Source organism: Diabrotica undecimpunctata, chromosome 5 (genome assembly GCF_040954645.1).
Source record: "Diabrotica undecimpunctata isolate CICGRU chromosome 5, icDiaUnde3, whole genome shotgun sequence".
Taxonomy (NCBI): Eukaryota; Metazoa; Arthropoda; class Insecta; order Coleoptera; family Chrysomelidae; genus Diabrotica; species Diabrotica undecimpunctata.
The window spans coordinates 85,177,961-85,203,538 of NC_092807.1; the positions used below are offsets into that span (position 1 = coordinate 85,177,961).

Genomic DNA, 25,578 nt, shown 5'->3' on the forward strand with positions numbered 1-25,578 from the left:
AAATAAGAAACTTAATGGCGACTTCCGGTACAACCGGAAGTGCTAGAAGAATGCAACATGCCACATGTTGCGTGAATGACCTTGTATATTTCATACTCAATGTTTATCAATTTACATTATGATATTCAATTATTATAAAACATAACACAAAGTTATTTTATTAAAAAAATTCCTAATGCCGTATTATCAAATTAAGAAAACCGTACATTTTTAATTTGGGAACCGCTGACTACCTGAGGCAAATCTGAACAGACACTTTTATTACTTATGCGACAGGCTAAAACGATCCTACTATATATATATATATATATATATAAATATATATATATATATATATATATATATATATATATATATATATATATATATATATATATATATATATATATAGCTTTATTGCCGATGATCAGGTAAAAGTGAGTTACATTCTAATCTACAAACTATATAAAGTGTGTAAGAGTTTTGATATCAAAATATCGACAGAAAGAAGAGAGTTGTAGCATTTAAAGGTACCTACATACATAACAATAAAAATAAAAACAACTAGAACAAGTGATTAAATTTCATCCTTTTTACCTTACCTACCTTTTTAACACAAGTTTCGAGAAAGATAGGGATATTGATCACAAAATTGGCAGGTTTCAATTTATATATACGACAATTCACTGAACATTGAACTTGACAAGGAAAAAACCATACAATGACAAAACTTTATAAGACAGTAGCCACACATATTCCTTATATGGATGTGAAAGCTAGTTAATGGCATAAAGAGATAACTCTAGATTATAAGCCATCGCAATGAGATTTATCCGAAGAGTGAAAGTTATTACAAGACTTGATAGAGAGATGAAGAAAGACATAGACACAAATTACTTATCTACTGGAATAATGAGAATATAAAAGAAAACAGAATAAAATGTAAATAACATTTAAACTGAATGAATGGAAATCGTTAACTAAACAAACACTAAATAACAAACATAATCCGAAAGAAAGAAGAAGTGCACGCCACTCAAAAGATAAAGCGAATTTTAATGCAGGATAGTCAATAAATAACTAACCTCTGGAAAAAAGAAGAAGAAGAAGGATATTTACTAACTAAAACCATAAAGATAAATATCTATAATCCTCAATTTATAAAATAATAACTAACAGTTGTTTTGAGCATTAAATAAATAAAGCGCAAGAGATAAAAAAATTGAATAATTAGTTGGATTTAGTCAGAAATTATTAATTTTGATAATAACTTTAAAAAACTCACCTGTAAGAACGGCTATCAATTGGGGAAGCGTTCCTTGGAACATTTGCACTAACGATTTCTCGCGCATACTGCTGTTTCTAATTGACGTCAAAGCAACCGAAATATATCTAAGCTTCTAACTTGATTATTTTTAGGACTTCACGAAGTTCACTGTTACCGAATAATGACTTTGTAATTAATGCACTTGTAACCAACTGCTTGATAATGCCACTTTTGTGTGAGTAATGTAAATTCCTTATAGTAAGGCCATGTTTGGAGTCTAGGATATTTAAAATTTGATTTATTCGTTTTAGTCTTCAATGAACTGAAAAATAAAAAATAATTTATTTAATTTGCTATATCGAAATTAATTACACATTGCCAAAAATTAGAGTAATTAGTAATGTTTGTATAATACTCCAGTCGTCAGAGACGAAAATGCCACTGAACTACTGAACCTCTAAAAATTATACGAACAAGCTGAATTTTGCCAAGCATATTAATTGTGGGACCCCAAAAAAGATGCAAAAAAGTTTACTACTTTTACCCCCGAGCTTCCCCCTAAAACTTACCTCGCAGGGGGGTAAAAATACAAAAAAATTAATTTAACAAGAATCTGTACACCGTAGAAAAAAATGTTTCAAATAAAAAATGTAGCTGGAATAATTTTAAACAAAAACGTTTATAAGCATTTTTTGTGTAGAATGAACCGCTCTCTTAGAAACAACGCTTGAAGCGATCTTTGTTTAATAAAATTTGTCATCTCGACGGTAAAAATTCGATATTTTTTTATTCAAGTGACCTATCGACAAAAATCAAGATGTGTTTTAAAGGTACGGAGTTCAACTTTGGTATGTAGTGATTATATTTTGCCGCACATAAACACAGATTTTATACAGGTGATAAATATACATACAGGCGCAATTTTTGCCATTTTTTATGATTCTCGCGAGATCAATACAATCTATCCCTTTCATTGAGTGGTCACTATAAAGTTTCGATTACTAGAACTTTTAAAACCTCTAGCATGAAATTTTAGTTTTGAGTTTTGGCAACAAATATGAGGCATTTGAAATATGCTTAAAAAATGCTGAATTGAAACTTTTTTACAATAAACGACCTAAAACATTTAAAACTTTTTTTTCAATTACACTAGTACGTTTTTCAAAATAACAAAATTTCTGCAATAAACTGTATCCAAAATTGTTTTCTTTAATGCATTTCCCGTGACGTGTGAACGTTTGTAATATAAAACATGAAATTCTGCGTTTTTGTTCATATTTCAAATGCCTCATATTTATTGCCACAAGTCAAAATTGAAATTTCGTGTTATAGGTTTTAAAGACTGATCTCTAAAAATTAAAATTTTACTACAACTGGTCAATGAAAGTGATTAATTTTATTGATCTCACGAGAATCTTACAAACTGGCAAAAATCGCGCCACGTTAATTTATTTAACACCTTTATAAAAACTGACTTAATTCTCGGTAAAATACAAAAACTGCATAAGAAAGTTGCATAAGAAACTGCTGATTGTCATTTGACTTTAGATATTTTTCGACCAATCAAAATTAAAGTTTGATCAAACTGACCTTGAAAATGGAAGATCCTCTATTTTTAGACGATTTGATCAAACTCAGGATGTGGCGTCATATGCTATCAATTTTTTGGTTTGGTCAAGCTAGTTTGATCAAATATTTGACCGTCTGACACGGACTTTAAGGTATTCTTTAAATTGTTGTCAGATTTACTCATTTCATATAAATGTAGTAAATTTTGTTAATAGTGGTACCTTATTTATTTTTTAAACTTTCGAAGTGGTTAAATATAAGGAATATTTTTCATATCGTATAATCTATAGCTAAATGCCATAATTTTGGAATTATGAAACGTGTAATATCTTAAATAATTTGTCTGTTAATATTTTTATTTACTTAACCGAAATTTCATATAAAGATCTAATGTAACTTATTAAAAGGTTTATCCAAATGAGGAGACAGAAAATGTGTATCAACTGAAAAAAAAAAGTTCTAATAAAAACTTGATATTTCGCAAAAATCCATACTGAGATTTTTACGTTATAATAAATTATTTCATCCATACGAAGTAAGGTAGGTTCAAAATTAGAGGAGGATTTTAATATTTTTACACATTGAAGAAATGTGCTCATATTTATTAACTTTTCCTAAATTTTTAAATATTTTGTTTTTGTAAGTCATATTTATTCATGAATAAGACGGATTTTATGAACAGCACCTAGAACGTCTGCCAGCGTTTATTTGACAGCTATTGAATTTGTAACATTTAAGCATTTCGTTTATATAATATAGACCTTCAGTAATAAGAGCTTTATGATCTCTCCGAAAAGTAAGTTGTAAATTAATTGTTCTGCTTCCTCTTGCGGTTTAGTGTAAAAAATATTTCAACCGAAAAAACGTTTTTACGTTTTCTGAATTTTGGATTCACCTGTCAATTTTTGTAATGTAATCGAAAATTTTTCACGAATAAAGAATTACGTGCTGAATTAAATGACTTGCTTGAAGAGCATTACGGTTTTGGTGATAGTGCAAAAGTGAAACTTTTTTTACCAAAAGTATTGACGAGAACTTCATACCGGAACATATTTATGATGACACCTCAGAATTTTCTAAAGATGAAAGTCTGGTATTACATATTTGTATAAAAGTCAAGTTTCTGAACTAACCACTTCGACATTAAAGCAGTCCTGAATAGTTCTGCACCACTACATTCAAACTATTGAATGGTCAACAGTTTATACTAAACAAAGAATAAATGAACAGTTAATAAGGAACCGAAACCATGGTACAACATACAATATTTTTGTGTTAATATCCCTAATTGCGGTCCTGTGTTTTGGCGAAGCCGACAATACTCCTTTTACAGTGAATTTTTAAACGCACCGTTTCGATTTATTCGGAAGTTCTCGGAGCCTGTAAGCAGATTCAGAAATTACGATCTGTTTATATACGCCCGCTGAGTCGGCATTAGCTTATCAGTGTCAGCGAATTGTTTGTAACCGATATCCGTATTAATTGTAAGCGATAATTATTAATATAATTAGAATTTATGATATTTTTTTTATTTGATGAGTTTATTTTAAGAGTTGAAATAAACTTAGTTTATCCACGTTTGCTTTACTTAATCTCTGAAACTAAAGAAAAACAATACTTGCACTGAAGCTGAAGCGCATAGACAATTAGCGAGTGGGATCTGAATTTTGACAGTAAAAGAACTAAAATGTTTTATTGACATATGATGACTCTAAAAATCATACCAACAAGCTGAATTTTGCCGAGAATATTAATTTTGGGACCCCATAAAACATGCAAAAATGTTTACCACTTTTACCTCCGGGCTTTCCCTAAAACCTATCTCGAAGTGGGACAAAAACGCAAAAAAATCGATTTACCAAGAATCTGTACACAGTAGAAAAAAATATTTCAAATAAAAAATGTAGCTGAGATAATTTTAAACAAAAATATTTATAAGCATTTTTTGTGAAGAATGAAACAACGCTCAACAATTCTCTTAGAAACAACGCCTGAAGTGACCGTCGATTTTACATGTCAGTTATGGGCGCGAAATCAATGTTTAATAAAATTTGTATCAGCTCGACAGTAAAAATTCGATATCTTTTGATTCAAGTGACCTATCGACAGAAATTAAGAGTTTTAAACGTAAAGATTTCAGATTTCGTATGCAGTTTTTGTATTTTGTCGCAAGTAAACTTAGATTTTATACGTGGTGTTAGGTGTTAAATAAATAAACGTGGCGCGATTTTTGCCATTTTTTATGATTCTCACGAGATCCATACCATCCATCCCTTTCATTGACTGGCCACTATGAAGTTTCGATTACTAGAGCCTAACCTTTAAAACCTATAGCATGAAATTTTAGTTTTGACAACAAATGTGAGGCATTTGAAATATGCTTAAAAAACGCTGGAGTTAAACTTTCACACAACAAACGATCTAAAACATTTAAAACTTTTTTTCAATTACACCAGTATGTTTTTCAAAAGAACAAAACCTCTGCAATAAACCACACCCAAAACCTACTTCTTAAATGCATTTCCTGTGACGTGTGATCGTTTGTAATGTAAAACATTAAATTCTGCATTTTTTATTCATACTTCAAATTCCTCGTATTTGTTACTACAACTCAAAATTAAAATTTAATGTCATAATTACAGCTTTGAAGATAAAGGAAAAACTAGTACATAAAGTTCACTATTCTTTGAAATTTATCAATGTGGTATCAAAATTAATGGCATCAATATTGATAATTTAAGGTACGCGGACGAGATGGTGTTAAAAGAAAATACTTACGAAGATCTTCAACATCTGATTAATAGGATTTTGACAACGTGTGATGAATATGGACTGAAGCTAAACACCACAAAGACAAAGGTAATGGTTGTCAGCCAAACACCAATACAACCAGAAGTAATAACAGCCTATGGAGAACAATTGGAGAGAACTAAAAGTATCACTTATCTTGATTGTAATCTTAATAAAAACTGGGACATAGCAAATAAATTAGAATACGTATAAAAAAGACCAGAGCTGGTTTTTTTAATGTTTTATATGGTGTCGAAGGTTGGACTTTAACACATACAATTCTAAGAAAACTTTGAAAGAAGCCTTTGAAATCTGGTTATCGGAGAATTTTTCCAATAATCTGGGTAGACAGAGTTCGTAACGAGGTTGTTTTGCAGCAGATGGAAAAAGTTACAGTCAAAAATCGCATTTAATAACACAAGGCAAGATAGATAAACGAAGTGGGCCAGTTCGAAGTCGAACGTCATGGCTTAAAACCCTTGGGGAATGGTTTAACAGACATTCTGTATTCCTTCTTTGAGCTGCCTTCAACAAAATTAGTAGGTATAGTCAATTTGATAGCCAACGCATGATAATCGAGCAGGACACAAAAAGGAGAAGATCCTTTAGAAGCCAGTGCCATGATAAAAGAAAGAAGAAAAGCAAGAAGAATATGACAGAGAAATAGAAATCTTGAAGATAAAAGTATATTCAATAAAATTAGTAACCAGGTTAAAAACAACCAACGATTTCAATCAGAATTGATTTTGATCTAAGTGAACTGAGGAGTTCTGAAACAGACAAAGATTACTATGGAAAGCAACTAGGAGATTTAAAAAACCCTTTGTCAGAGTGCCTGCACTTAGGGACACACAAAAACAATGGGTCAGACGTAATGAACAGGAAACTCAATTATTTGTTCAATATTTTGCTAGCATGTTTCAACTTAATAACATATAATTCACAATCGAGCCAACTTCATTCTATCAAGCCGAAATAAACAAGAAGATGATGATTCGAATCGAAATAGCTCAAGTAATTCGTACTAACATTAACCCAAATAAAGCTCATGGAATTAATTAAATTTCACCTGGCTTCCTATGAGAACTGCGACGAAAGGCAATCATTATGCCTGTTTCAGATCGAAACAGGTTCTGGAATGTTTTAAAACAGCTCAGATAGTTATGTTCAAAAATTTAGGTACATAAGCAGAACAAGTAGATTTATAAAGAGCTATCTCGCTATTGCCAGCTCACATTCCCAAGTTATTTAAGAAATTGCTGCTAAAAAGAATCGAACCCTTAGTCAACATACCTGATTTTCAATTAAGATTTAGAATCCTTCATTTAACAGTAGAACAAGTACACAGAATAACATCCAGTATTGAAAAATCATTTAAAACAGTACTGTCCAACAGAATTTCTTTGTGTATTTATTAAAGTGTGGCACTAAGGACTTATTATAAATAGTCAATTACTGGAGTCACATCTTTGCAATAAAAAATTTCGAGTATCACATGAAGAGGGTTTATTAACCTTTAAATCAATCTCATTTGGAGCACTACAGGGTAGCGTTTTGGGACCAGTCTACCTAATTTATAATAAAGATATTCCAACAGCCAATGAGACAATAATTATAATCAGCACATTTTCATTTTCTCGGTTATTATGGCATAAGATGGCGCTCAACAGACAGCTGCACAGATATTACAAGTTGCTACTAACAATGTTTATAAGTAGACCAAGGATTAGAAAATACAACTAAATAGTTCGAAGTTAGTTCTAGTCAATTTTACGTTACAACGAAGAAATAACAACTTCTCTACATATCTAGCAGGGCGTCAGTTAAATCAAGCAGACTAAGCAAAATACCTCGGACTCCACCTTAATGGAAGATTCAATTAAAAAACATTATGAAAGACAGAAAGCTGAACAGATTAGGCTCAAAACTAGACAAATGTATTAGTTAGTCGGAAAACAATTAAAAGTTGACCTAAGGTATAAAAGACTGATTTATCGGTCTATAATGAAACCAATGTGAAGGTATGGAGTACAACTGCGGGATTGAACCGTCAAGAAATAGGCTAATAATTCAAAGAAGTCAAAATAGCTTCCTCCTAACGATTACAAAAGCTTACCGCTACGTAACCAATTAAGAAATTTATAATGATTTGTTAATCAAGATTAGACGAAAGAGCACGTGAGAAAATTTCTCAGTCATACCAACGTAGAAGCTATTTAACTCCTGGATAACTCCTTGTATAGATGTGTGAAAAAGTGTATTTGTGATAATATTGTGTATTTAAGTTAGATTAAGAGTTTTATATTCGGATGTAAATAATAATGCAAAAAACCTGAATAAGTTCTGCTTGCTAGTTTCCAAAATCGACATTTTGTTTATTACTCTCATAAACAATTTAGAAATTAAGTGACGGATTTTACCGTTAATAATAATAATAACTAAAAAGTGCCGTTCTCAAGTGATGTATTTTTAAAATGCTTCTACACTTAATAGTCTTTAACTGAATAAGTCGAGAAGAGGAGAGCTATTTGTGACAAGTTGGTTGGTTAAAAATATATCTATACTTTTTAATTTATTTAAACATGGAGCATTTGAAATTGGTCACTAAAAGTATGATTATGATCTAGAAGGTGAAGTGCGTACATAGAATCTGTTTTTCTATAATTAAAAGCCATTTTCTGTTTAGCTATACATTTGTTAAAGGTTCTACCACTTTGACCGATGTAAGTCTTTGGCCAGTCAACACATGTAAGTTCGTACACACAACTGTCTAAGTGCTTTTTCTTCTGACTCTTATTGTAATGAATAATCCCATCGTACAGACCAGAAATTTGCAGCCTACCATAGCATGTTATAGATATTAACAGAAATTCCCATGTCAAAAAATATTTTCAAAATAGAATTAAATATCAATCAAGTAGTAGTAAACAATAGGAACAACGAAAAAATAAATAAAATTGTTAAGCAAAAACAGCATAAGAAAGCCCCGAAATATGTCTTTCTAGAAAAAAACCTAACATTTTTGACCCTACTACATATACAGGCAAGATATCAACAAAAATAGCCAAACACATAAAAAAAGGAGTAATTACAGCTTTCAGAACAAACAAAGAATCTGCTATAATAGCTGTCTGTATTGATAATAAATTACATTGTAGTGTTTTATTGATACATTTAAAAATCATCAAAAGCGTTTTTATCTCATCGTCATCAAATATTTGGGCAAAACACACTTGGTATACCAAATTAAAGTTTATTTTTATATAGCCATACCAGAACTGGAACTGCTTTAACCTGTTGAAACACGATAGGCTATGTAATGTATTTAACTGATGTATATACATAAGCGCCGTAAGAGGGATTTATCCTTAATCTTGGCCAATACATTACATTTATTTGTGTGAGCATATCTTAAATCTGTCGTTGATGAAATACAACCCGACGATATTAAAAAAGGACGAATTACAGAAGCATCCCATTCGATTCCATCTGAATTCCATTTTTTAAAAAAACTTTGTTCCAAGTTTAGCTTTTTTATACATTACTGTCACCAAGTGTCAGTTGTGTTCGTCAGCTATATGATAGGTACAGGAAAAAAAACCAGATATGTTATTGAAAATACCATAAAATTCTTCGAATGACGACCTATATTTTAGAGTACTAAAACTGGGAAAAAACTATCGTAGTATGGCGTAAAACAATGTGTAAAATATAGCGTACCGAATAAAAACCAGCTTAGTCCAAACGTCCAAGAGAAAAAGCTAGCGATATCATGTAAACAAACCGGCTGATGAAATATGCATTTTTAAGAAACGTACCAGTATTATTGCAACCGCAAAAGTGTAAGTTCTTGTTTGTTTGTGTAATTATTAATAAACGATTATGCCTAATAATGATTAGGACGGGTCCGTTGAAAACAAAATTATGCATGCAAAAAAAAAAAGGAAAACTACTAGCTAGATGTCAGAGGTCTCTAAACTGTTAAAGTTACCGACTCATGAAGCTGGACAGCCTTGTAACTGCTTAAGGTTGAAATGCTTTGAGGTAATTAATGAGGCGCAAAGAAAAGAAATATTGAGAAATTTTAATGCTCTGTGCTCTCACGAATAACAGAATTAGTATTTGGATGGGTTAAATACGGTTTTACCTATCCAGCATAGAAGTTTTCGTTGAAACGAGAATACTGCCAGTTTCCATGATGCAAGTTATGCGTATCGAGTTCGAGTTCGCGATTGTGATATTCCGGTGTGTGCCAAAGCTTTTTGTTCCATTAATGGGATTACAAAAAATAACATAAATTATATAAAGGATAGCCCCAAAGGAAGTAGTGGAGCTCCTAAGAAGAGACGTGGAAAGCATAGTGCAAGACATAGGAAGCTAGACTACTTAACAAAAAGTTTAATATGTGAACACATCAAAAGTTATTTACCAGAAGAGCTCACAATCAAAAAATTTTTAATCTCTTTAAGGAAAATTATCTAAATGTCAAAGTCTCATATAAAACGTACAAAACAATTTTTAATAAGGAATTTAATATTGCTTTTAGATACCCTAGAAGTGACTGAAGCGTTCTATTCAAGGAAAAGGCAAGCCAAAAAATCTGCAAAAAAAGCAACAAAAAAGAAGCCATCTGTACTGATTTTTCAAAATATTCTTCATTTTATCAATAATTTATAAGACCATGTTGAAGAATTGCAAATCTTGAGTGACTCTGCCAGAGGACAAAATAAAAACTTATTTTTCGATTTATAATTCATTTTGCAGTAAACAACAAAATTCATAATCTGAAAGAAATAAATATCACATTCCCTATAAGAGGACATTCCTATTTGTACTGTGACAAAAATTTAGGGTTCTGGGATTTGCAGAGCCCCTTTGAGGTCCCGGAAAAGTTTGAAGAAGTCATTAGGCATTCCCGTTCCAAACCATCTTTGTTTGTTATAGTGAGTCTGTCACAAAACCTAGTACTGGATCGGAAATCATTTTTAGACACAATATATTTACAAAAATGCCCATTTAAAACTTAGAGTTTTAAGGACATAGTGGCATCATCTGATCATAGCTTTTATATAAAAATGAGATTTATTCAATTTTTTTGAATTTTTCCTACAGGTTCTTTACCCATTCCAAAGGCTAAGTTTAATGACCTAATGAGTCTTATGCGGTTTTGCAGTCCAAAAGCAAAGACATTTTTCTAGGTCCTGGCTAATCTCTAATAGTGAATATAAATTATTTAGATGTTGATAAATAAACATTAATAAATACATTATTTTCTTTTTTAGTTCAAAAATAAAAACGGCTGGTTTTGTCTCAGATTTTTTTGCAATAAAGCCGACTTTAGCTTTCTTCATCATCATTTTGGCTTTACAATCCTGTGTGGGTCCTAGCCTCCCCAAGAATTTTTCTCCAGTCGTCCCTATCCATCGCCTTCCTCCGCCAAGCACGTATTTCCATATTTCTCATGTCTTCATCGATGTTATCTAGGAATCTTGTTCTGGGTCTTCCTCTTCTTCTTTGACCAATAGGTCTATCAAGGAGCGTTTTTCTAGCTGGGTCGGTTTGCTCCATCCGCATTACATGGCCTACCCACCTCACGACGTCCTATCTTTATGTGTTTTACGATATCTGGTTCCTGGTATATCCTATGGAGTTCGAAGTTGTATCGTCTTCTCCAGACACCATTTTCATTTACCGCTCCATAGATGCGCCTTAGTATTTTTCTTTCGAAACATCCTAACATGTTTTCATTGCTTTTTGTTAAAGTCCATGTTTCTGAACCATATGTTAGGACCGGGCGTATTATTGTTTTGTAGAGTTTTAGTTTTGTATTTCTTGATATAACTGTAGATTTAAAAAGGAGATTAAGCCCAAAATAGCATCTATTAGCCGTGCAAATTCTGCGGTTTATCTCTGCGGTAGTGTCATTTTCAGAATTGACGAGCGTTTCCAGGTATACAAATTCGTTAACTGCTTCAATGAGGTCATTTTCTATAACAAGTGGCCGTAGTGTTTGTGGTTGCCTACCTATTTTCATGTATTTTGTTTTATTGGTGTTTATTATTAAACCCATTTTTGTAGCCGCTTCTTTTAATGCTACGTACGCCTCTCGTGCTGCGTTTTCCGTTCTCCCAACAATATTGATATCATCAGCATATGCTAAGATTTGCACAGATTTGTTATATATTGAACCGGTAGTTGTGATTTGTGACGTACGTATTATTTTTTCCAGAGCTAGATTGAATAGTATACAGGAGAGTGGGTCTCCCCGACGTAGAGCGTTATTTGTTTTAAAAGGTTCAGAGAGTTCCCCCTGGATTCGTACTTTGCATTCAACTTTTTCAAGGGTTAGTTTGGTTAAACTTACCAACTGATTTGGTACTCCTAGGTCTATCATTGCTCTAAACAATTCTCTTCTATTTACAGAGTCGTAGGCTGCCTTGTAGTCTATAAATATGTGGTGCGTGTCTACACCGTATTTCAGTGTTTTCTCTAGAATTTGTCTCAGGGTTGAAATCTGATGAATTGTTGATTTACCACCTCTGAAACCAGCCTGGTATTGTCCTATTATTCGCTCTGCATATGGTGCCATACGATGGTATAGTATATTGGAGAATATTTTATACGCTGCATTTAGGAGCGTAATTCCTCGATGGTTAGAGCATTCAAAGATATCTCCCTTTTTGTGTATGGTGCAAAGTATTCCAATATTCCAATCATTGGGAAGGGACTTCTGTATCCATATTTCTTTTATAAGCTACTGTAGCGCTATTATGATATCGTGGCCACCTTCTTTATATAATTCAGCTGGGAGATTATCTATTCCGGGTGATTTGTTTCTGGCTAGTTTGCTTACAGCGTCTTTAACTTCCAGGATCGTTGGTGGATCCTCCTCCGACTTTAGCTTTTGTTAACCAAAAAAACTGTAATTATAATACTTTAAAATAATGTTAACTTCTTTTTTTATGTAAACTACTCTTTTGAATCCCTTTTTTGAAATAAAAATAATTGGTTTTAGAACATTAAAATTCAATTTATTCAGTTGTGAAAAGAAATGACATATCGTGTTTCCCTGTACCCTTCATATTTTTCTTTGATATTTTCGTTATATTTGTAAGCTTAATGATGAACTTTTAGATTAAACTCTGATAATGTGTATAGATTCATACACGAAACGTTTTTATTAAGGGATGGAGTAGCAAGGTCCTTGTTTTTTTCTCCAATTTTGTGACCGATTACCCACCCATAAGTGTCTTTGTTCAACAAATATTTTATATAGGTATATATATATATATATATATATATATATATATATATATATATATATATATATATATATATATATATAACTGTTTGGGATGGGTTGGAGTCAATAATAGGGCTATTGGTTAACTACTTTTTAATTCTCGAGCTTTCAATTGTGTTTACAATTATTATCAAGAGCTAAAAAAGACAAAATACTTACAAGGTTGAACTAAAAAGAAAAAACAATTTTTGTTAACTTACCAAATAAAAATTAGTTTGGTAAGTAAAAATCATAATTTGGTAAATAAAAATCTTTATATTCTAAAACTAAATATCCTATAGACAAATTTGAAAAAACGAATTTAGTATACAGCATTAGTTGTACTCAGTGTGAGGCTGAATATGTTGGTGAGACCGGAAGAAATCTTTCAAATCGCATTATTTCTCACAAAAGTGATTGCAGAATTAAAAAACCATCTTGTGCTTTGGCAGAACATGTAATCGATAAAGACCATATTATGGATTTTGAGAACATTAAAATTTTATGTAGTGAAAGTAATAAATTTAAAAGGACTTTTTTGGAAATGGTTTGTATTAGCAAAAATGATAAGAGTTTAAACAAAAGATCTGAAATTCAAAATTTAAGCAAAATTTATAATTATATTCTTTCTTTATGATTTATATATAAAACTTGTAAAATGTCATCTTTAATTCTCCATATATCTGTCACATTCTTTCAGACATCTGTCAAGGGTGAATAAATCTTCTTCTTTTTGTTACTAAACAAAAAAGAATGTTTAAACGAAGTTTTACTTTTGGCAATATAATTGTCAAAAATAAAAATTTTATGTTGGCATTTATGACATTGAGGCTATTTGTAATTGGTTGCTATTTGAACTTATTTATAAATTCAATTATTCTTATATTAAAAAAATGTTTTCAAAATTATAAAAATTTTTCAGAGAAACATTTATTAGATAAAAACATTTTTGTATTAAATATTTTGAACATGTAAGCAGTGATTTTTACTTACCAAACTAATTTTTATTTGGTAAGTTAACAAAAATTGTTTTTTCTTTTTAGTTCAACCTTGTAAGTATTTTGTCTTTTTTAGCTCTTGATAATAATTGTAAACACAATTGAAAGCTCGAGAATAAAAAAGTAGTTAACCAATAGCCCTATTATTGCAACCCATCCAAAACAGTTATATATTTGTTCCAAACGAGTCACAAGTACTTCTTTTTTCTTATTCTTATATATATATATATATATATATATATATATATGTAGGATTACATTCGTCATCAAATAAACTCCATTTCCGTTATTTCCGTTACCAATAACTTTTATTTATCACGAACCGCGAGCCGAAAGCCGAAAGTACCATGGCTGAAAAAACATAAAACGCGGTATGATGGTAGCTCGACGGGGGGTCGAGTACACAGTGTAAGTAGAGCACTCAAGACGAAGAGTTGATATGCATATGACGGCATCTCATCTCTATACGACGTACGACGAAAGACGATAATATTTTTGCTATTAAGCCGCGGACCTATTTTAAGTTATAAGTAGTTATTGTTTACGTTAGTTGCATTATTCATTCCTGTAATTTACAAGTTAAACAATAAAGTGTTTGTTTCAATTCGGATCGACCCGTGGCCTATAATTATTAAACCCTAGACGACAAAGAAAAACCCTACATTTTGGGGGCTCAACCGGGATGAACGATAAACGATGAACGATGAACGATAAACGATAAACGATAAACGATGAACGATGAACGATAAATGATAGCAGATAGCAGATAGCGGATAGCAGATAAAGGATAGAGGAACAGGATATTATATGATTGACGACACAACAACGCCTTGTTTACCAATACCAACTCAAGTAGATGTGCCAAGAACGAGAAACAGGAGCAAAGAGGATAAAGTCTCAACCGACGAAAGATGGTAACAAATTAAAAAACTATTAAAGATGATTTGCTAAGGTAAGAGTTATTTTTCAACATTCTACCAAGCAAATAAGATAAAGACAAAGAAGATAACGTTATTTATATTTATATGACATTTGTGATTTGAAAGTTTTGCATTTGTTTATATAACAGAATTAATAGTATAGTAGATGAACTCTCAGTAAAGACGCACGTGTTTCTTATTATATGAATGAACTATTTTTACTTGACCTAGATTTAATTTTGTGACTATAATAAAAACATTTTCATACATTATTTGAACATTTATGGTATCCGGTTTTTAAACGTTTATGAGTCTTAAGAGTGAATTCCGTAATAAATAGAAATCAATTATAATAAAAATTTTATTACTCCTATTTTTTGTCGACGATATATTTCTGTTTTAGATTAGGAAAACGATAATTTATGTAGGTTTGATAGCACAAATATGCGTTATGGTTATTAAAAGACAATAATCATTTTTGAAAAGGTTTAATTTTTTGCATGTTTATAGTTTATATGTAGTTACATATATTTTCGGTATTGTTGGATATTTTTTTAAAAAAATATTTTATTATTATGGCAACTTTGGGTTCTATCGGTAATATTGGCTATAATATTACTCATGCTAAATTGAGAGTTGCTAAAATTTTACATTATATTTGTTTTACCACTGATGGTGAACCTCGAAAAACTAGAAAAGCTTTGCGTGCTTTTCCTGGATTTCGGCTTGACGACACTTCCGAACAATTTTTGAGTAAATGTCAAGACGTAAGTGAAAATTTTGATCTTCCTGATTTAATTGCGGTATGCCAAATTCTTGGTTTAAATTATAAAAATGAAAAGCATGACGTGGTTGTCCGTATTTGTTCATTTTTGAATACCTTTATTAACGACGACGAAACTGAAGACGACGAAGAGGAGGATGACGTATCAGATATAGATGAAGACGACGAAAGACGAAAGGAAGAAAAAAGACAACTGAAAGACGAAAAAACGCAACTGGAAGACGAAAAAAGACGATTGGAAGAAGAAAGACGGAAAGATGATGAAAGACGTGAAAAAGAAAAACGACGATTGGAAGAAGAAAGACGGAAAGACGATGAAAGACGTGAAAAAGAAAAACGACGATTAGAAGAAGAAAGACGGGAAGACGATGAAAGACGTTCGGAAGACGAAAGACGTGAAGAAAAAGAAAGACGAAGACGTGAGAGAAGAAACGACGAGGATAGACGAAGACGCGAAGAGCGAAATTATGACGAAGGACGACAAATATGTGATGAAAGACGTAGATATGAACGAAATAATGACGAAGAGAGACGAAAATACGAAGAAAGGCGAGATGACGAAGATATTTACATACATGAAGAAATTGGACAAAGGAGTTATAGCGCAAGGAATGACGCTGAAGTTAGATCCGTGAATACTGGAGCGACTGGTATAAGACGACAAGAATCATTTGCATTAAGTTTTAGAGACGTGGAGGACAGCATAAGATCATTTGATGGAAAAGACGAATATCCTATTCGCACGTGGATTATCGAATTTGAAGAAGTAGCTGAGATAACAGGGTGGAACAACCTACAAAAATTAATCTATGCAAAAAAATGTTTAAAAGGACTCGCCAAATTGTTTGTACAGTCAGAAAAAGGCATCAGAAATTGGCCTGAATTGAAGAGACGTCTAATAGAAGAATTCGGAGAACAGGTAAATAGTGCGCAGATACATAAAATGTTGATGGCGAGACGAAAAAAATTTGATGAGACTGTACAAGAATACATGATTAAAATGAGAGAAATAGCTAATAGAGCTTACTTAGAACAAGAAGTTGTTATGCAATACATAATTGATGGAATACAAGACGAATCATCCAATAAACTAGTGCTATATGGAGCAAAAAATTTTGCAGAGTTTAAGGAGAAAATTAAACTATATGAGAGGATACGCGGTAAGAAGGCTACTGGACAAGCTCAAGTCTTTAGAGCAAATAAAGAAGGATTTAAGAAAAACGAAGACATCGTTAGAAAGGACAAAAGAGAGAAGAACGACGTGAAAAGAGAAAACAACATTACTTGTTTTAATTGTGGAAGTAGAGGTCATAAATCTAAGGATTGCCCAGATAAGTTTAAGGGAACGAAGTGCTTTGGTTGCAACAAATATGGGCATGTTTCAAGTAAATGTCCCAATAAAAATTCGACGAAGGCTACTACAGAAAACACAGCTTTAAATGTAATTGAGGTTCAGCCAAAAACAGCGGTTAAGCTAACAATTAATCAGATCACACTAACAGCTTTATTTGACACAGGAAGTGATATATGTACGATAAGAGAAGATGTTTACGATACATTCTTTAACGATATTTGTTTAACACCCAACACCATAATTTTGAAAGGCTTAGGACAAAATGCGAAAGTTAACACATTAGGATCATTCTCTACACAAGCTGACGTTAACGAAGAGAAGTTTGATCTAACATTTCATATTATCCCAAAAGCCGCGACATCTTTTCAAGCAATAATTGGAAATAATATTTTACAACAAGCATATGTTAGTATAAGAGATGATGGGATAGTAATGCATAAGAGGACGAACGAAAACTTTATTATGCACATTATGCTTGACGAAAAAGATAAAGAAGATGAAGTAAAAGTAGCACACATTGAAGACGAAAAACACAGAGAAATTGTTAGACAGTTAATGGAAAGTTATGAACCAAAGAAAACGAAGACGACAGAAATTGAAATGAAAATTGTCCTTAAAAGCGAGGAACCGATTTATGAAAGACCCAGACGATTATCTGTTTCTGAAAAAGAAGAGGTAGACAGTCAGATAAATGAATGGTTAAACGAAGGTATAATTAAACCTAGTTGTTCAGATTTTGCCAGCCCAATAGTATTGGTAAAGAAGAAGGACGGTCGGACAAGAATTTGCTGCGATTATAGAAAAGTAAATAAAAACATAATAAGAGACAGATTCCCACTTCCCCTTGTTGAAGACGTGCTTGACTGTTTACAAGGTGCAAAAATTTTTAGCACTATTGATTTAAAGAACGGATTTTTTCATGTTCCCGTAGAATTTAGTAGTACTAAGTACACATCGTTTGTGACGCCCAGCGGACAGTTTGAATTCCTCAAGTGTCCATTTGGACTATGTAACAGCCCAGCAGTATTTCAGAGGTTTATTGCTCACATTTTTAGAGAATTGACGGCTAAAAAATACGTAATTTATTATATGGATGATATTATCATTCTGAGCTCTGATATAGAAGAAGGGATATATAGATTAAAATTAGTATTGAAATTAGCACAAGAATATGGACTGGAAATTAAAAAGAAGAAATGCCAATTGCTGCAGAAAAAGGTAGAATTTTTAGGATTTATTGTGGAAGACGGAAAAATTCAACCAGGTGATGCGAAGGTCATAGCAATAAAGAAATTTCCTGAACCTAAAACTCAGAAACAAGTTCAATCTTACTTAGGGCTTACAGGTTATTTTCGAAAATTTATAGCCGGATATGCAAACATTGCAAAACCGTTAAGTGACTTACTAAGAAAAGATGAAGAATTTAGGTTTGAAGATAAGCAAAAAAAGGCTTTTGAAACGCTAAAGGAAAAACTAATAAGTGAGCCGGTGTTACACATTTATCGACAAGGTGCTTATACGGAACTTCATACTGATGCCAGCCAGCATGGTTATGGAGCATGTTTACTACAGCGATCAATTGACGATTCCAAGCTCCACCCAATATATTACATGAGTAAAAAAACCACACCTGCAGAAGAAAAGTACACCAGTTACGAGCTAGAAGTACTCGCTATTATAAGAGCGGTAAAGAAGTTTAGAATATATTTACTTGGGAACAAATTCAAAATTGTTACAGATTGTGACGCCTTTAAGCGAACTATGGACAAGAAGGACCTTACAACAAGAGTTGCACGATGGGCACTGATGCTAGAGGAGTACCAGTATGAAATTGAGCATAGAAAAGGTGCTCAGATGTCTCACGTGGATACCCTTAGCCGGTATCCAAAAGTTTTAACGGTTACAGAAGAAAATGGTGTAATACAACGAATTAAAGTGGCTCAAGATAAAGATGAGCACATTAAGGCGATAAAACAAATACTTTTGACAGAAGCATATGAAGATTTTTACTTAGAGCACGAAATATTATACAAGTATGTCAATGGATTAAAACTATTAGTTGTACCGAGAAATATGCAGACTGAGATAATAAGAAGAAGTCACGAGGTAGGACATTTTTCTGAGAAAAAAACTGAGGAAGTAATAGCTAAAGACTTTTATATACCAAAGATAAAAGAAAAAGTTAAAAATGTTATTTCTAACTGTATAGCATGTATACTGGGAAGCAAAAAGGAAGGAAAAAAGGAAGGGACACTTAACCCCATACCAAAACTAGACGGTCCACTGCACACATACCATGCGGATCATTTGGGTCCATTGCAGTCTACAAGTAAGAATTATCAGCATATACTTGTAATTATAGACGATTTTACCAAATTTGTTTGGCTTTACCCGACGAAGTCCACAACGACGAAAGAAGTTATAAGTTGTCTTGAAAAGCAACGAAGAATATTTGGAAACCCTTCTCGAATGATAACCGACCGAGGTACAGCATTTCGATCAGAGGAATTTGAAAGATATTGCCAAGAAGAAAACATTCAACATGTTCTAGTGACAACTGGAGTACCACGAGGAAACGGTCAGGTTGAACGAGTGAATAGAACAATCATCCCTGTTCTTACCAAATTGAGTTTAGAAGAACCTACGAAATGGTATAAAAATGTTGACAGGGTACAAAATGCATTGAACTCTACCTATCAACGAAGTATAGGTACTACACCTTTCGAAGTATTGGTTGGCGTAAAAATGAAAAATAAAGATGATATTCGAATCAGAGAACTCATAGAGGAAGAGGTGATTAAAATATATGATGAAGAAAGAAAAGAACTTCGAGAAAGATGTAAAGAACAAATATGTAAGGTACAAGCTGAAAACAAAAAAGGGTATAATTCTAGAAGAAAACGTGCAAAAATTTATAAGGAAAAAGATTTAGTTGCAATAAAAAGAACCCAGTTCGGCCCAGGACTTAAACTCAAGATAAAGTTCTTAGGTCCATACGAGATTGTCAAGGTTAAAGATAACGATCGTTACGATGTTGTTAAGATTGGTGAGCATGAGGGACCAATGCGAACATCAACGTGTGCTGAGTATCTTAAACCGTGGGTCGACAATGAAAGCGACGAATCCGAGTCGGATTCTGAAGAGGATGGCCGAGTGTAGGATTACATTCGTCATCAAATAAACTCCATTTCCGTTATTTCCGTTACCAATAACTTTTATTTATCACGAACCGCGAGCCGAAAGCCGAAAGTACCATGGCTGAAAAAACATAAAACGCGGTATGATGGTAGCTCGACGGGGGGTCGAGTACACAGTGTAAGTAGAGCACTCAAGACGAAGAGTTGATATGCATATGACGGCATCTCATCTCTATACGACGTACGACGAAAGACGATAATATTTTTGCTATTAAGCCGCGGACCTATTTTAAGTTATAAGTAGTTATTGTTTACGTTAGTTGCATTATTCATTCCTGTAATTTACAAGTTAAACAATAAAGTGTTTGTTTCAATTCGGATCGACCCGTGGCCTATAATTATTAAACCCTAGACGACAAAGAAAAACCCTACATATATATATATATATATATATATATATATATATATATATATATATCTATATATATATATATATATATATATATATCTATATATATATATATATATATATATATATATATATATATATATATATATATATATATATACATTAACATTTGAAAGATAAGAACGGAAGATCAAATAAGGGTAAAGAAGCAATCAAAATAAGCAAGAAAAATAATAAAACAATATACTTAGTCTAGGTATCGAATAATGAGGAAATGCTATTAATCAATAGTTTAGACATTTAGAATGACCATACTTGAATAAATAAACAAAGATATACTTCTAGAAGAATTATTATATTTCTACGCTGATAGATGAAATAATACCAACAAATAATCATAACTTGAAAATAAAGGGAAACTTAAATATTTTTTACCGTATCGTTTCAAAATAAAATTAACACAAACTTATAAAGGGTTTAAATATCGAAGGTTGGTTTCAAAATGAGCTGTCCAAAGATCAAATAGACATATTTCATAATTTTTGGTTTAGTTCCAAAAAGATAAAAGATTTGTAAAACCTGAGATACTACCTACAAAGACAATTTCAGAAATATACTGAAACTCTAAAATTCTAAAAAACAAAAATATCAACATTCCTTCAAGTAAGTACAACAACAGAATAGAAAACAAATTTAAATGTAAACCTATCGAAAATATATTCTGAAATATAATTAATACAATACATAAACTATACTACAAAAAAGTGTTAAATAAATTATTATATTCTATACAATCTGATCCAAGCAATAAAATGTAGTACCGATTAAAATTCGGTCAATGAATGAACGAATTAATTAAGTATTAATATAAAATATAAATATAAATCTACTTACGTTTGACTTTTCTTTGTTTTCGTCTTTCACTAGTACTTTAATCGAAAGAATTCAATAACCGTTCCTTTAACGTTGAATTCACAATTACCAGCGGATCTGTATAACAACTTGAAAGTGAACATCCACCAGCAGCGGCAACAGCTGAGATGCAGTTTCTTGTGGTATCTGGTGGGATGAATTTTTTCAGCTACCTGTTTGTGTTCACTGGGTTAACCTATGACAAGAGATTAGCTGAACTATAGGCAGTTTTATCTTCGTGGTAATTATTATTAAAATTGTGGTTTCAAGTGCGTTATCAAGAAGATGAAGTTAATTGCTTAAACGTCGACTTTCTTTTTTTGTCTGCTAAATAGAGAATTCTCTGAAAAATAGCAGCAGAAGTATAAATTACATTTATTTAATAATTTGTATAATGCATTTGTACAAAATACATACCATAACGGTATAAACAAGCTTCATAATGATTCCGCAAATATGTAAATATATTTATACAGAGTATAAATATATTTGATGCTTAAAAATATAATGCCACTTTAGGCATAGACTGTTTGTCTGCATTAAATACGGTGCAAATCTAGATATTCATTATACGCGTATTCATTATTATACATATATACCCAAGTAACAATTATTAAGGCAAATATGAAATAATTATTTTTATTGCAATGACTACTTCTCTACAAGCACACTGCCCTGGGTCAAAAGTCAACATGCTTTAAATGCTTATAAGATGGAATGATGTTAAAGTGAGATTTGAAGTCAGAAGTCAAATATTGGCCCCTACTTTAAATAGTTAAAAGTGTTAAAATAAATAAATAGTATAAGTAAATAAATATATATATATATATATAATAGTATAAATAAATAAATAGTTAAAAGAGTCTTCTTGTCAGATCTGATATGGAGTTATGTAGGTATGTATAACTTGGCAACAGTAAATCGACACAGATATGCTGTTGCCATAGTAATTAAATAGTTGTTCCTTTTATATAGTTATCCTTCTAAAACTTCGACATAAAGCAAGGTCCGTTGATTTGATTCATTTTTATGCAACCATAGTAGAGAAGAATGACTTCGAATATATGGATATAAATATATTAAAGGTTGATTAACGGAAAAAGAAAATATCACACCAAATTAATGACAAATTAAAACATACCAAGAAAAAATATTCAAGAAAGTGATAAGAACACGGATTCGGTAAGAAAAAAGTGGGACAATATCATAACAGAAGCAATAAATCGGAACACGAAGGCATGCTAAAATCCCCAAAAAGGAAGCACAAGAAGTGAATGTCAGAAGAAATATTACTGACTATGGATGAAAGAAGGCTCCTAAAATCAAAAGACCAATAAATAAAAATTTATTAACAGGAAAATTAAACGAACAATAAAGTATATGTTTGTGTATAATATGTGTAGATAAATAGGGATATTTTTAACTCCGACACGGAGCGTAACAATGGCTAATAGATAAAATCCTATGTATAAATAGAAGAGGTGGGAATAAGGTTTAACCAAATAAATACCCGTAGAAAAACACGAGAACATGGACAAATTACAGGTACCTGCATCACAACTGGCTCATTATACGATCAGATGAGATCTGCAACTATTGCGCTTCCTAATACCGAGATATATCACCATCGTGTCCAGGTATATATGCTAGAGGGAGAAATTGTTGTCTTAAGCAAAGCTTAAGGGAGCTGGCGATCTCTAGTGGATTAAAGCCTTAGCACGGCAAGGTTGATAAAAAACTTCTCTCTGCAGCTCAAAAAACAGATGAATGGAATAGAAAAAAAATGGCTATTTTCTAGAGAATGATTGGCTAAGGCTGTAGTGTTTAAATTGATGCTTTGTATACTAGGTTTGTGTGCAACAACCCTTCTATGCAGATTGGTGAGCTTGTCCAATATATGTTAAATTGCAGTATTTACAATTTATTTTACAAATGACATCCGACTGTTGAACTTTTTTAACATTGGGTTTAAATTTTGAAAAATATTTTCCAGATGTTTATGACGATTTATGTCCAACATTGATATCATATTTTGCCAACATTTTTGATATTTGTTTACAGAATCCATTAATGTGTAGTAAGGATATTATAGTGTTTGTTTGATTTATGATAATACAACTTCTGTTTTTAATTAGATGGTTCTAAAATTCTGTAGGATAATTATTTTTTTGCTAAATACACCTATGTTTCCTAATCAAACATTTTTAATATTATTTGGTACGATGCAATAATAAAATATCAAATGGTTACTTCCAAAAAAGCCTGTTAAAAAGGCAGTACTATCTAGATTTAATCATACGGCTCTCACTCCCTCTAAGGGGAAAAATCACTTTCCCCAGATACCTACGGTATCAAAAGAATTGAGCTCTGGTGGGACTCTTTCCGTGTTATCGAGCCCTAGGTGACTTGGTATGCTGGAGTATCTTTTCGTAAACATCTGGACGTCGAGAGTAGTAGAGCTTTCTGCATGGTGTTATAAAGATGTTCATTCAGACCCAGCTTTTTTATATTTCCTTGGAGGTTCTTCGCAATGACTCCAGTAGAAGAAAGAATAATAGGTATCGTCTGGGTACTTTTTATTCTCCAGTGTCTCCTTTGTATTTCTAGATCTTTGTACTTCGCGATCTTTTCGTTTTGTTTAACACGCAGATTAGTGTTGTTTGTTTCGTTAGTTGAGCACAGTGCGGTTCCAATATAGCTTAAAGTTGCCATTTCAAGCACACTCTCTGGGACGTATTGATAATATGGGAGATAATTTGCTTGAAGAAGTTCCAGTTTGAAAGCTGCTTCTGACAAAGGATTTTCCCTACTGAATCATGCCATTCCTTCTATTTAGTTACAGCAAGTGCTTGACAGCCTCCAGTAAGATGTTGGATGGTTCCTTGGGCTTGACATTCATTTCCCCATTTGTCGTTTTGAACTTGAGGGTCTTTGATGATGTCTTTACGGTTATTTTTAAAGCAATTTACGGCAAGTAATAAACCTTTTGTTTTAGGCAAGATCTTTCCTGATGTCAGCCAATAGTTCGACGCTATATTGTCGACATAGTCTTGGCTGACTTAATAGTGATATCTTCCATGCAGAGGTTTACCCACCCAGGTGCGCATTTTTTCGTCCTTAAGTAAGATGGTTTATGCACATTTTTGTTTTCTCAATTTGATCGGTGTTGTATCATCTGCTGCACACATCGCGCGATGTAGAGTCTATACCTCAGTAAAGCTACTGCACTTTGAGAATAGCGTTTTTGGGTCTTTGTGAGGTGTGTTCGTACTTTTCGCTTTTCTATATCCGTTTTCATCCACTTAACAATACCAAATGAGTAGATAAGCGCGGTACATGCGTAGGTGTTTGGTGCCTTAAACAAATTTTTACTGTTAAGGTGTGAACGAAGCAGCTGTTTTGCCCTATGTATAAACTCAGTAGTTATCTTAGTTTTAAGCTTGCATTATTCCAAGGTATTTATATATGTCATATTCAACCATGGTCTTAATGTTCTGGCCATTTTGCTTATCGAATCTGTCTGGCTAACCCTTTCCTCTGATTATATTTAACACACGGGACTTGTCAAGACCGAAGTGCATACTAATGTCATTAGTGAAATTTTCTACTGTTTTCAGCATCTGATCCAGGTGGCTTTGAGTGGAAGCCAATAGTTTTAAGTCATCCATATACAATAGATGATTAGAATTTGCCACAACAGTAGTGTTATTTTTGATTCTTAAACCTGTGTCAATTGAGTTGAGTAGCTATGATTAGGGGTTAATCGCTAGACAAAACCATAGTGGACCATAGTGGACAATAATTGATTGCATTATTTTCAGTTTCGATATTGTTTTTACCAGGTGTTTGTAGATAATTTTTTATCTTTTAATCTGAAATTATATGTTTTAAAAAGATCACTATGTTATCATCGACTTTATATATTTTAATATATCTATAAGCCATTCATGCGGCACAAAATTAAACGTTTTCTTGTTGTCGATGAAAGCAATAAATAGATTTTTTTTGCTATATGCTTGATTGCAAGTGATGATAGTGAGTCGATGATAAGTTGTTCTTGCAGGCCAAGGAACCCTTAGCTCATCCTTTCTGTTGCGGCTCTATGATACTGTTTAATGCACAGTATTGGTAGATGCGCCAGACTACACAGAATGTGACCATATTTTACAGAGGTGGA

General features: G+C 32.3%; 1 protein-coding gene across 1 annotated transcript in view; it reads right to left on the reverse strand.

Annotated features, from left to right (window-relative positions):
* The window catches only part of LOC140441433 (facilitated trehalose transporter Tret1-like), a 153,133-nt gene that overhangs the window by 53,837 nt on the left and 73,718 nt on the right, over window positions 1-25,578 (reverse strand). Inside the window, exons 2-3 of the mRNA XM_072532162.1 lie at window positions 21,384-21,597; window positions 1,265-1,568 (exon numbers count right to left, since the gene is read on the reverse strand). Coding sequence (XP_072388263.1) covers window positions 1,265-1,331 — 67 coding nt within the window. The 5' untranslated portion in view covers window positions 1,332-1,568; window positions 21,384-21,597. The remainder of the gene's footprint in view (window positions 1-1,264; window positions 1,569-21,383; window positions 21,598-25,578) is intronic.